Source organism: Corvus cornix, chromosome 1A, assembly GCF_000738735.6.
Source record: "Corvus cornix cornix isolate S_Up_H32 chromosome 1A, ASM73873v5, whole genome shotgun sequence".
In the NCBI taxonomy this organism is placed as follows: Eukaryota; Metazoa; Chordata; class Aves; order Passeriformes; family Corvidae; genus Corvus; species Corvus cornix.
Genome location: NC_047057.1, coordinates 45,220,700 through 45,234,625, shown reverse-complemented (window position 1 = coordinate 45,234,625; position 13,926 = coordinate 45,220,700). Strand labels below are relative to the sequence as shown.

Genomic DNA, 13,926 nt, shown 5'->3' with positions numbered 1-13,926 from the left:
AAGTTACAGAGAATGATCTATTAATTTTTAGTATTAGGATAACTATTAATTTGAGAAGTGGGATCGAGAAATTTTGAAGGCAATTATTTTTACACTGGATCTTCAAAAACAAATTTCATTCAATGTTCAAAACATGTGCCACGGTCAGTGTAGAGTCCAGAATTCTAATTCAAGATTTATCAGAGTGATATATTCTGAGTTGCCTATATTTGAAAGCTTAAATAGGCTGCTCGCAAGCCAGAGATGTAAAAAGGTTGATTTTCTAGCCAGCTGATAATCAGTGAAAAAAATTGGCATATAAGACCTTCAAGAAATTTTGAGAAAATATAACTGACATATTTTTTGAAAATCATGTTTTATTATAGACTAAATTAACAATGTAGAGATTTGTACCTACAAATTGCAAAACTATCATCAGGACATTTTTGGTAGGAAACATGGAGATCTACAAGATTTAAAACCTGAGTAACAGCCAACTTTATTAACTAATAAAAAAAACCTTTTTAATTATCATTCTGCCTAATCTTCTAGGGTCTAAATACACTGGCTATGGGATGGAGATTATTTTTGCAGGAATGAATAATGCAAGGATATTTGCATTTGTTAATTATGTAATTCACTGCTTGCATAGGATTTCGGTTTTGTACTGATCCTCTGCATAAATAATTTCATTCTTCTATAGGGCTCCCAGAAATATCGCCATTGGAACTATTGAGAATCTGAATTAAATACCAGTATAATATTTTTGAAACATTAGAAAGAACATCAGTACCTCTGAAGAACCAGCTGGACTACTGAGTGGCATTTCTGTATCATGTAGCTCTTCTGGAAAATTCTCAAGACAGCACATTGAATATTCAACCAAATTCTTTTCAAGAAAGGAATGCATTTCTGCTATGCGTAGAACAATTCCTGTGTCAGAAATCGAACTAAGGTGTCCATCTCTTGCAGAAAGTGATCCAGGTCCTGGGTTAGGGGCAGTTTTTAAAGAGATTTTTGAAATTACATCATCGTTTGCCATTCAAATGTCAAGTTACTACAGCTAGTCTAGATTCATAAATTTTGAAAATATAATAAAATATGTAAATAGATTCAATACCAAATAAATGCATTTTCAACAATTATTCTGATTGTCCTCAAATATTACTAGCTTATGCTATTTGTAATTTTTCACCAGTAACCAGATAATGAAGAAAACCCTGTGCAGACATTATAAAGTAGCCTAAGGTGGGAGGTGTAATTTTGAGGTGTAGGTACTCAAATTCAGATGTGTAAGCGCCAGTATGTTCACTAGATGCCTAAGCACCCACTAGAATAAACACATATTTATTCAATACGGTCAAAATAAGCTTTAAGAGCTCTTAAGACCCCAGTTTAGACAGCTGGGGGCTGATCAGCTGAGTTGCCCCCTAGTTGCCATCTCTGATAACTAAAGCTGAGATTTACATGCACATTTTGACACCTACTTGTAGATACCTTACTGTCCTTACAGTTCTCTGGTGAGCCAGAATACTTTCATTTGGTGCTGCAAGGAGTAAACCCAGCCCAAGGAATTATTATTTTCAGAGTTGCTAGGTTTCTCTCTAAACAACACCTATATGTACAATGTAATACTGTTCTCACCGATTGGTTCATCACTTGTATATCCAAAAGCTGGCCATCACATGTAGGTGCATAGTATTAGGGCCTTGTAATTAATGGATTCTTACTCTGTTTGAAAGGTCCTACCTGTTACTGTGTTCTGTTTACAGTGAAATAACCCAAGCATGTACATCACATCTGGGGTTTCAGTCAAAACACATTCAATAACGCTCAACCTTCCCATTTACACTGCACTCAGGTCTCCAAAAGAGAACCTCAAACTGAACAGATTCATTTATGATGTAACTTAAGTTTGATCTATCTAGAACTAAAAATAAAAATAGATTATAAATTTTTTAGAAATGCTTCAGATATAGTAATAACAAGTTTTGAGGGAGGCCTTCCTGGTATTGTGGAGGCTTATGAATAACTACAAAGAAAGGTAGTAGTATCTTAGTGCACTTGCAGCACTTGTAAACTGACATAAATCTTGATTTCCATGAAGACCTTTTCACATTTATACAATTTAAAGGAACTCAAAATGAGGCTATTTCAGATGATAGCCTTTGAATCTGACACTGTTTGCCATCAAAAACAGTATCTCACCTATAGCAGTTTTCTAGAAGGAATAAAAATACATACCAGATAGGTTTGTGTTATAAATTCTTTTTAAATGATTGTGGTAGCGAATTATGTGAACCCATGTTATTGTATCTTTCTTCTGGCTGGCCTTGCTGACAGGACTTTCTGTTCCTTCACTTTCACTCTGCTTGTCTTCCATGAGTTGCTTGTTTTCAGCAGAAGATGCTTCTGTACTTTCAGAGACAACATTGTATCCACCTGGAACTCCAATAAGAGTTCAAGAACACACATGAAGTGGTTGAAATTCAAAAGCTATTTCTGCATTGTGTTGGAATTCACTAATCTGCAACTAGATGTACAACTTCTGAAACGGGTTATATTTTTCATACAACAAAAATTATTTCTATTCTGCTTAAAAATGAGTTGAAATAGTAAATAGCCTTAAAATTAGTTGAAAACTTTTCTCAGATCATGGGCAGGAGCCTTACTGGTCCTTGCAAGATATTCAAAAGGGGTAGAGAGCCAAGTGCATTCTCTCTCTCTGCATTTGAATGTAAAACCCTTATTTCTCCATATTGTTCAATAGAAGATATTTAACAAATGGAAACAACACAAGGAGTCATCAGTCATAACTGTGGCAGTTGAAGTTCCCAGTTATGTTGACCCAAACTCAGAAGAGTTAGGTACTCTGAAGTGTTCATTGTTAGTTTTAATAGTTTGTCCCTTTTAGATATTAAGCACATTTTCATTATATTCTTAAATGTGAAATAAAACAAAAGATAATATTTTCTTTTGTGCTGCCTGAAAGTTGCACTTATGCAGAAAGAGGAAAAAATTATCAGTACAGCCATCGCTACATCACTGCTTATATTCAGTACTGTTTTTCACTGTATTAGTACATGGCTCTCTCAAAAGCACAATTCTTGTGCTCTGTTTCCCACTCCAAACTGAATAAACATAATGTTATAGTGATTCCTAACAGTATATTTTCGGAAAATATTATGAGTGCTTCTACAAAATCTGAATGTCTATTATTCCTGACATTTCATTGTCAATGCCAAAAGTTTAAATGGCCACATTGTCTTATAGATGAAAACTTAAATATGTGTTTAACTAAGAGATTTACAGAAAATATTTAGCATGTTATGCTGATTGTTTACATTTCAATTTACATTTTTGTATTTTGGCCTATTATTTCTTTTCTACATTTTCTATTCTTCTTTGTATTGACTAACAGAACTATCAGGAGAAACACCTGCTGCACTTGCTAAAAGAAAAAATGATCTGTAATTATAAGCAAATGGAGCTAGTACAAAACAATCTGATGGAAAGTCTTAGCATACAACACTTGTTTTCATAAACCAATCAAAACACATATGTTTAAACACTGTACTGTAAGCAGACATGGCTCAGCTTTGCCAGCAGCTATTAAGCAGAGCAATTCAGTCTTTGTCAATCACTTGGGATAATTGAAATTAAGCCACTGAATCAAAATTTTATCACTAAATTAACGGTTCCTAGTTTAAAAATAAATATTAATATTTTGCCTTAGTGTTTATATAACATCTAGCAATCATTTTCTCAGAATTCCTAGTTTCACTGTTGGGGTTTTTTTCAGATCAAAAATTTCCATTCATCAACTCCTTTAGCTGAAAAATAAATGCAGAAGTCAGAAATAAACATGGCAAAGTTCTACCGAGCTAATGGAAGCATCTCTAAATAATAATCCATTGGACTGGAAAGACAGTGAAAATTTTATTATACTGACTTTGACTTCTAGAACACAGTACCCAGGCAGAAAACTTTGCAAGAGTTTGGGCTTGTTAGTTTTGGTGGGTTTTGTTGTTTGTGGCTTTGTTTTTGTTTTGTTGTCTGGGTTGGGTTTTTTGGGGGATGATGCAGGGAGAGAAAAGCTATTCAACACCAACATCCCTTTGCAAAACCAAGAGTAAAATTGAAAGTCTCCAAGGGAAAACTAATATACCTAGGGGAAAAAAATCAGTTATAAGTCAATATTTGGAAAAAACAAAACAAAGCAAAACAGTGATGACTGATAGGGAGGCCAACATCTACTTTATATGTCTGGGGAAGTCCTGTAACAAAGGACCATCTGTTTTTCCAAACTGACAGCAGTATGTGCACTCTGTCTTTCTGAGCCACAGTATGCAAACAATGAATTTTTCTTAACATATTGAACATATGCACAGGCTGATATTTAAAAACCCATGAGGTCTCTACTTAATATTTTGTATTGCCATGCATGATGAGGCTTTTGCTTTTACTTTCCAAAACTGATTTATAATTTTTCATAAATGAAATTTAGATATTAAATATTATGAGATTACATGGCATATATAGCTTATTATTTATTTAATTTGCTGACACTACTAGGTATAAAGGAATACCAGATATGAAATCTCTGTATGAAGAAAAAAGATCCATAGAAGCAAATTCTGGGATTTTCTGTTGCACTTCATCCTTCATGCTCTGTTCTTTAACACTCTTCATTCCAATCAACAGCTGAGAAGCAAGGACAGCTTTGCTGACCTAAAAATAACATTTATTTTATTCGGGACTAGTTCACTACAAAATTTATATAGATTTTAAAATCTTTGAGTAACAAGATGAGGACAAAAAATTAATTATGAAACATACCATATTTTTTAAAGTTAGGAAAATATTTCTTTCTGACATTAAGGTACACATTATATTTAAATAAATCATTACTGCTGACAGCTTAATTACTACATAAGTGATTTCAAATCAGATATCCTCATCTGGATGCCACTGATGTCTGCCCACATGTCAAATACATGTGCATACTTATCAGATCATGTGCCCTTTTATTTGCACTGAATCAAAGTCGAGGTAAACAGAGTCAGATCTGTCCAAGAGAGATTAAATGCACTATTCAGACAGCATCCATTTTAATTTTATTTAAAAAGACCCATGCTAGAAATTTCAGGAAACCTTAATACTCTTGTTGTTTGCATTTCCTTGTTTGCTTTTGTAAGTAGAATAAGATGAAATTAAAAAAAAAAAAAAATCACCTCTTTAGAATATTGCACCAACCTGTGTAGCTGCTCTTATTGCAATCCAGGCTTTTACTTTGTAGACTTCTGATTTCACAGCCTCCTCGGAAGACAGTTCTCCAGAAGAGGTCTAAAATTATACACCAGTTCATAATCAGGATTCTAAATATATTACAGTAAAATATATTCTAAACATAGAAAAAAGTCCTCTGACCTATAAAGTAATTGTTTTATTTGTAAGTTGTAAAACTTGGCATTGACTGTAAATCCATAGATATTTCCTAAAAATGAAAAAATTATCCAGTGCATGCTAATTGGCTGCTCCTGGAAAGTTTTCTCAGAGCAGCTTATCCTACAGTCACTACTGTTTACAGTGTTGCTATCATATTCCATTTTTTGGAATCTTAATTACCTCTTTTCTCTAATGTTACACATTTTGCTTTCCACCTATGGGTTGTAGGAACTTGAATGTGGTTAAAGGCACTTGTATTTCTCATACTGTCATTCATATTTGTATGGAAAAATTGAAATCTGGTGAAGTTAGCATTTAAAAAACAGGTTTGAATGTTAAGTATATTTTGCAAGGTACAAATTAATTCATTTATAATCAGAAATGAAAACACTGTTGGTTGTGTCTTCCTATTTCATACAGAAAAATATTTTAAATATTATCATTCAATGCAATAAACATGAGAGATAACATCAAACAAGGTCAAATTCTATTGTATGATTTCTTCGTGTGATTTTTCTAGGAGGACTTTCAGTATCAGTATGATTTATAAGTCACTGCAAGTAATAATATGGCATGGTGCACAATATATATTTCCTGCTTTGAAGAGGCCACTACCCAGACAATAGAAAACATACACTTGATTTGGAAGGCACCAACTTATCTGTCTGTGATACATCCTCATTATTTGTGGCAAAATACAAATATAATAGTGCTATTTCAAGGTATGCCCGCCTTATTAACCTGTAAGAAACAACACACAGAATAATCAATTTTGCTATCAAAGTAAGCATTACGATGATACAATCTGACTCCTGCACAAGACTAGCCTGATACTTCACCAAATAAATAGTTCATCCAGCCCCCATCATCTACCTTAAATGTATATTCTTTCAGAAAGCCATAGGATCCTGTTTTAAAGTGATGTAAGTCTAAAACATCCCTATGGTGTGCTTAACAAATAACACCCTGATTTAACAGTATATCAAATATAATTTACATTACTTGAAACAAATATTCCATAAATAAATTGCAAATGTTTAGTAAGAAAGAATTACTCCCCTCGACCCTCTGAAAATTACTACACCTGGAGAATTTCTCCAATGTTTTTTTCCCTATAGGTTTATAACAGTTTTTTTATGCAGATTCCTCCTGGCTCTGCAGATTTCTCCGGATCTCACCTATGAATTAACTGCCCCAAGCATAGCAACAAACTCCTGCTCACACAGTTACTGTTCTGGACAGATTCATATTGCACAGAGTTGGTTGTTTATATAATACAATAAATTCCAGCTTTAGTACAATTTGTGTAAAGCAAAATACAAAAGACAGAATACAGTTAAAGACTGAGAAAACTCAGAAAATATCAAATTCAACACTCGGTTGGCAACAATTTAGTTAAATTTCTAGTCTTGCTAACAAAAAAGGATGTGAGACATCAAGAAACAACTTTAATTAAACAATCCCACAGATATCACAGGGCTTGCATAAATGTGATCAGGATGTTAAGTTCTCTAAAACAAGAAAGCCATGGTCCATTGATGTCACTGTACATTCTTTTAGAAAGATGGTAGCAAATTAAATAAGAGTGTAGCAAATTAAACTTGTAAAACTTCACCACAGTCCATTTCTGCACCATCTTCCATCATGCTGACTGCTTGTTGAGGTTTATTACTATGCTACTGCTTCTACATTCAGAGTTCTGGTTCATTAACTTAAGTAACAGAATACTCAAACAAGCAAGGTAAATTGCTGCCTTTACACTGTCTCTAACTAGACATGGCACATTATTCATTTAGACTGGTCAAGAAAGAAAAAAACCTAAAGTCCAGTGTATCAGAGCTGCTTGACAGAATTTATTGGCTGTCTTGGCTCAGCTCTTCAGGCATCTTCTAGGCTGATAACTAATGCCAAAGTCACTGTCCTGATATCTGTTACAAACACATTTCCTACACTCCTTCTGCCTCTGCTCTTCTGACTATTTCTGGCTGCTAACCTTTTCAAGCTGGATTTCTGTTATCTGGAAGGGGGCAGACCACAGCTCATCTTCTGAAATATGAATAAACCTCCTGTTTAATTGATAGCTCTGTTCCCAGTGTTGACAGATAGGGTACAAATTTGGAAATAGGACAGAAAGCTGTAACTTCTGTGTTAAAAAATGCTTTTAAATGTTCTTATCATTTGTTTTAAATAAGAGAATAAATATCCACTAGCTCTTCTCTGTAGAAAAAAAATTCTCTAAAATACAAAAGACCCTCTATAACAGAGGTACCAGAACAAATCTCAAAAAACTGTTTACAAATTATATTCATGTATGACTTAAATTCTTTTCAAAGTTAAATAGTTAGATTCTTACTCATATTTTTGATCATGTTTCTGGCTGAGGTTAATAGCTTCCAACAGGGTTTCAACAGCTTGAGATGACTTGTTATTGCCTGTTTCAGTTATCTGGCGTTCTACCTTACCTTAGAAAGAAATACAGAAAGTAGGTTTTCAAGATGTCATTAATTTTTCTTCTGTAAGACCCACCCAATCTGTTTTTCCCTCCAGAAAAGCCAAACAACATAGTACATTATCTGTTCTCCTTCTGATAAGCAAGATCTTTTCCAGTTTGTTTAAAAGGTAATGCACAATGCTTGTATAACAACTCTCTTCACAGAGTAGCTAAAATAACCGAACTTGGGACTCATAATGAGCCCTAACATTTCCTGATCCCAACTAGCAGAGCATTGTATGCAGAGGAGTTAATGTGCAGGCACAGGCCTGTGCTGTGCTGTGCTGTGCTGCACATACAGTGTGGCACTCAGGCCCGTGTTGTGCTGGGCACATCCCACAGGATAAACGCAGCCAGCTCGCTCTAACAGAAGAGTCTCTTGGCAGCATCTTCTTAGTACCTTTCGGTAAAAGTGTAGCAAGAGGTTCTTATGTGAACATGCTTTTTGTTTGACAGTAGAAATGATGAATAACATTGTTTCAAGAACAGCTAAAAGACCAAAAAGAAACAACTTTTCCATAGAAGGGATGTGCATGTTGTGCTACACCCTGATTGGAAGCATGTTCAATACTGCACGGTTTGGAGTTCTCAGCCTCTGCAGTAATAGAAAATTATTTACACTATCTCATTTTTCTTTGATAGTGTTAACTCAAAAATATGGCATTGTAAGACATACATTACAGAGTCTTCAATGTCCTTCTGGCTGGGATCCTCACAAACCAACTCCTCCTGTTGCAAAACATAATGTTCTTAATCTTGTTGGCCACACCCTCTGACTCCAGATAACATACAGATGAAAGCAGTTCTAATGCAGTTTTTAAATTATTTGCAGAATAATGCATCCTGATCTACTCTGGTGTGATACTAAACACAGGAGAGAGATCTTCATCTAGACAGTGAGAAATATCCAGACCTATTCTAGTTTTACAGTAAAATGTCTCCATTTCAAAAGACACCATGCATAACATTGCCCAGGATGGCACTCAGGATGTACAAACAGGGGTTTATTTACCTATCTGAAAAAGAAGTTCAGCTTCCATATCTAATTTTTTTGTTGCAGCTGCTCTGCAAAGTTTCAATGCTGACTCTAAATGCCTGAGAGCATGTAGCCATTGGGAGTGATCTCCTCTTGCAGCTGTAGAAGCCACTTTTTCAGCTAGTATGTGTCCTAAAGAAAAAAACCAAAACAGTTCTTTGTAAATTATTTAGTAGACAACCGATTTATACAAAAATAAGCAAATTCCTTAGAACAAATGCTGCTACATATTTACTGTTACAATCCAATTCCCAAAAATTCAAGTGATTGATGGATATAAGTACAAAACTATAATATTGTTTCACTGTTGTATGATGCCATTAAGGTTTACCTAGACCATTCAAGAGAAACCCGAGCTACACCAATCAACCCATTTACAAAATATGAGTGAAAATTAACTAAAATTCAAAAATAATAATGAGTTCTGTTTTTCTTACCAATTTTCATTTTGACTTGAGCTAACAAATTAATATGTGGCAGGTAGATATTCTTTGTAGGTAAGACCAGGCAAGTCAATGTACTGTCTTCTATTTGCCGTTCAATGGGTTCACCACAAACAAAAATCTATGAAAGGAGAATCCTCAGTAAAATCAAGTTACAGACAGCAAATTAAATAGCAGTTTGAAAAAGTAAGTTAGGTATTGCAAAACCCTCAATGGAAGTGTCTTGTAAAAGAGCACTGGAAAAGGATTTGATAGGCCTGAACTCCTTTACTTCAGTGTGTACTTGTCTTGCAGAAGAGTCTTTTGATACAAATAAACAATTTTAATGAACTCTTGATTGAATTTATTAATGTTAGGCTTTGGTTTTTAAAAGAAAACTCCCTCAAATCAGTCATTAAGAAATAGATCTCGCAAGTAACCACAGCTCTGGAAAGAAACTGTCATTTCTACAAAGAAATCTGACATCCAGCAAAGGCCAGAAAAGAAAGAAATTAGCATGTATGGACCAGTCAAACCTTTCATTCATGGAGATAAGACAATGGGGAGACACTGTAAAGTGTCAAGTCACTTGAAGGCTAGCAAGTCACACAGCTGGAAGTTTGAGTCTGAAGTGATTCATATGATTCTTTATTACTTAGGGAAATAAATATTTCAGTGGATTAAACTTCAGTTTTAGAAACTATGAGGAAAGAATTTGATCCAAAAACTTTTCTCTGTAACCTATACTAAGTTCAGGGAGAAATGCCTATCTGGTTTTGGATCCCAAATAGGTAAATGGTTTAGTGTTCTCACAAAGTTCATATCTTTAGATTTTTTTTTTTAATTACATATTTAAATTTTTACATTGAAATTATTTCTTCATACCAATTGTAACAATCCATCAACCTAAAATATCATTCTACTTTATATAGATTGTCCTGATTCAAATTATTCTAAGACACAAAGCTAAGTTCTTGGATGCTTAAGAGTTAGGAATTTAATGAGATCCACATTCTCCCTGAGGTGTTGAGTATGAGTATGTCCCTCATTGCAAATGGGAAAAGTGAGCGTTCTGCATCTCTTTAGAAGTCAAACTACCTATTTCATTTTTCACATCTGGATGTGCATTTTGCAGCTATTCAATATTTTTAAATTCTGTGAAAATACCACACTACATAGGTGAGCATGCATGATGAGTATGGATAACGTTTGGTAAGATGAACTACTTCTTTATACTATTCTAACGTAGTTAAAACTGGAGTGATCAGTTACTAGGAATAGCCCTTCTGAATAAATTGATAAAACAGTTTCCAGGATAAATAATTAAGGCTATTGGAAGGATTTGGAAATGCACCAACATGTACTCACTGCTTTAATGGTAAGCTCATGTGCCAAAACAAGCAAGTTTAATGGTTCCACTGCAGAAGAGCAATGTTCTGTATCCTCTACTATTTCCAGTGGCAGTATGTCTGCCAGCAGAAGCATGCTCTTCACAAGAGTCAAAGAAGCTGGCAGAGAAATAAATGTATCCTCTTGGAGTAAACCAATGATATTCTGTTTGGACATAGACAACAGAAGCCAAAGTAGTTACTATCTTCCTGTCTATTTATGAGGACAAAGCACGCAAAGTGAAAAAAAAATCTGTTTCAGAGGCACTATTTCAAGCTTATTTAATGCTGCTATCAGCTGTTCTGACTACACACAAAAAAATGCATCAAAGAAAAGCAAACAGTTTCTCCTTTATGCTCAAACCTGCAAAAGAAGTTTAATGTCTGCCACAGGACGTTTTTCTTGCAGGTCAAGAATAGCAACTTGCACCATCATTTCAGCCTGAGTCTCAATATCACCAAAGGCTTCTGCCTCTAATATTACTTCTTTTATCACGCTTCTGCGCTCAGCCACATCGTTTCCTAAAAGAAGAGAATATATGAATAGTAAAAATACAATAGAAAATACTTTATTGTGTGTTCTACCATTCTTAACTAATTTCTACACTAAAAAGTCACAGAAAATATATTACAAATTCCACACTCCACATGTACCATTTCATCAGTTTTGTGTCAAATTTACTTTTAAAAGAAAGAAAAACCACTTAGTTTCTAAACTGCACTAGGTTTAAGTTCATCCAAATGCACGCTTTTTATGCAAGCCACCAACAAAAATATTAAGATATTTTAGATCTGTTCTACTTATTCAAAAATCTGATTTTAGTTAAAATTCCAAAACAGTATGGCCTTCAGAACAATTATCTAGAAGTGATTAAATAAGAGTTTGGCTACAGACTTAGACTGATTTTGATACTTAAGTGAGCATCAGAGTTCATAGAACTAAGGAATGAAAAACATTTTATTCATAACCAAACTTCAACAAATGTATTTTGCAATCTGTCTCTTAAATCTTTAAAAAAATAATCTGGAACATTTTTAGAAGTTATGTAGGGATACTTCATTTATTGGAAATATAGAAAGTGAAAAATATTTTGAGACTTTTAAAACCAGAGGTACTCGGCAACAGCACTTTTTAAAACAGCCATACCTTCTTAATTACACTAGAACATTTGAAACTTTTAGACACAATTATCAAAAGATAATGACCATTAAATTAAAATTAATATAATACTTCCTGTTTTCATGCTCTAGGAGAGAATTTACTCATAAATATATTTTCCTTATTGGGTTGGACGAATTTAATACAAATAATAGTTCCATGATAATACAGCCCCAGAATTAACGTTAATATTTTTTAATTATGAATAAGAATTGTGCCTGTATAGGCCCATTATAATCCCAAAATCTAAACCAAGAAAGAGCAGTACCTTTCATATCACCAACACCCTGTATCTGTGTCAGGAGTGCAGTCACTAACATTGCTCGACACCTCAGCCACAAACGTGCGTTCATGTGCTCTTGGGCTGTTACACTGGGAGGCAGTTGAACACCTTCAGTGCTGGAGTCCTAGTAAGTTCCAAAAGCAAGAAAAATGTTACTTTCTGAGTAACATATTTTACTACAAACAAGGGTACAGGGCAGCATCAGTCTAAAATAAATTAAATTAATACCATATTTAACAAATAATAAAAACATCATAAACAGAAGTTTATTTGAAGGGTAGATACATATTTTTAATAACAGGAGGCCATTTATTATTTACATTTTAATATAGATATAAATAATTTAAACCATTTTGAATATTAAACCACTTTTTATGTGAGACTCCATAAGTATATCTATATACTACATTTTTCATGAAGAATAATTCTAAGAGTTTGGATTTTATTCCACTCAAACAGGAACATTACACAAAATTCTAAGGCACATAAAAGTCTAATTGTAGAGCAGGATCAGTATCAATTTCTGGTACCTCAATAATGACTATAAAGAAATTTTTATGTTTTGATTTCTAGTTTTTTGTGTTTCTGGTGTTTAGAAACAAGTATTAGCATAATGTAGTACTACAAGTGTTTGTGAGAATTCTCAGCTCAACTCCTTGTGCTATCTAAATTTATTCTTAAAAATTCTACAGTCCATGTTCTACAATTTGTTTCAGCAAGCAATCAGTTGCAATCAATCGCAATGGACAATGCACCACCTGCATTTTACTTATACAAAAAATCATCATGACTGACTTGCACTGAGGCAAATGAGAAAAAAAATGCTGATAGCTCAGGTACTGGCTATAGGACTGTCCTACAACAGACAGAAAATAATTACATTGCATACAAGAAAGTCCAGTCTCAATAGACATTACAAAATCTCACTGCTCAGTTGCTCTGTCCATATGAGTCAATTTGACTCACTGTGCACTCAAGAGTGACTGTGTGGTATGTGACCAACAGGTTTTCCAAAGCAGAGGTCAGAATCCCTATGTGTTGGACAACAGAAGTCAGCTGAAATCTTGCTCCGTGTGGAATAGCAATTAGGTGAAATGGTCCATCTGGCTCTTTGAAAGAGAATTCAGTTTTCAATCAGAAAATCTAAAGTACCTTAACTGAATAATACAAGATTTTCAACTGATAGCTATTGTTTACACTTTCTTTTTGTTTGAGGAGGTTTTAAACAAAAGAAGATTTTCAGTGCTGCCATTTGAGAGTATAGAAATAAAAACTGTAATTCCTAACCTCATACAAATTATAGTGATGATTACAGACACATTGAGTACACCTTAGGCAAGCAGGTTATCGGAAGTGTGTCAAAGATCATTTTCTCCCTGGATTAATGGTAACCACATAATACAAATGACTGCTATGTTCTAATATTATGAAAATCACTCAACACTTAATACAAGACAGATTTGTATACAAAGAAAGATTAGTTTAAAACAAATATCCACACATACCAAACACTCCCTTTCATCCTTTTCTTCGTGAAAATGTGTCACATCCATGCTAAAAACTTTTGCATCTTGGAGAAGTCGAATTGCAGAGAAAGCCAAAGCAACACTGTGGTATAGAGCAATATTATTTAAAAATACTATTTATATTCGCTACTTTATGATTTTATTAAAATAGATACTTCATTTTTTACTGTGTCACAGATGTAAATCAGCAGTTA

At 34.0% G+C, this 13,926-nt stretch overlaps 1 protein-coding gene across 6 annotated transcripts in view; it reads right to left on the bottom strand.

Annotated features, from left to right (window-relative positions):
* The window catches only part of CFAP54 (cilia and flagella associated protein 54), a 102,309-nt gene that overhangs the window by 9,023 nt on the left and 79,360 nt on the right, over window positions 1-13,926 (bottom strand). For 4 of the 6 annotated variants that reach the window (XM_039571438.1, XM_039571436.1, XM_039571434.1 and 1 more), the window contains 12 exons: window positions 13,712-13,814; window positions 12,192-12,330; window positions 11,129-11,286; window positions 10,745-10,930; window positions 9,392-9,518; window positions 8,931-9,086; window positions 7,781-7,889; window positions 6,063-6,168; window positions 5,236-5,325; window positions 4,569-4,710; window positions 2,224-2,427; window positions 773-966 (listed from right to left, as the gene is read on the bottom strand). In XM_039571438.1, coding sequence (XP_039427372.1) covers window positions 773-966; window positions 2,224-2,427; window positions 4,569-4,710; window positions 5,236-5,325; window positions 6,063-6,168; window positions 7,781-7,889; window positions 8,931-9,086; window positions 9,392-9,518; window positions 10,745-10,930; window positions 11,129-11,286; window positions 12,192-12,330; window positions 13,712-13,814 — 1,714 coding nt within the window. The remainder of the gene's footprint in view (window positions 1-772; window positions 967-2,223; window positions 2,428-4,568; window positions 4,711-5,235; window positions 5,326-6,062; window positions 6,169-7,780; window positions 7,890-8,930; window positions 9,087-9,391; window positions 9,519-10,744; window positions 10,931-11,128; window positions 11,287-12,191; window positions 12,331-13,711; window positions 13,815-13,926) is intronic. The other 2 variants (XM_039571433.1, XM_039571435.1) reach the window with 2 other exon arrangements.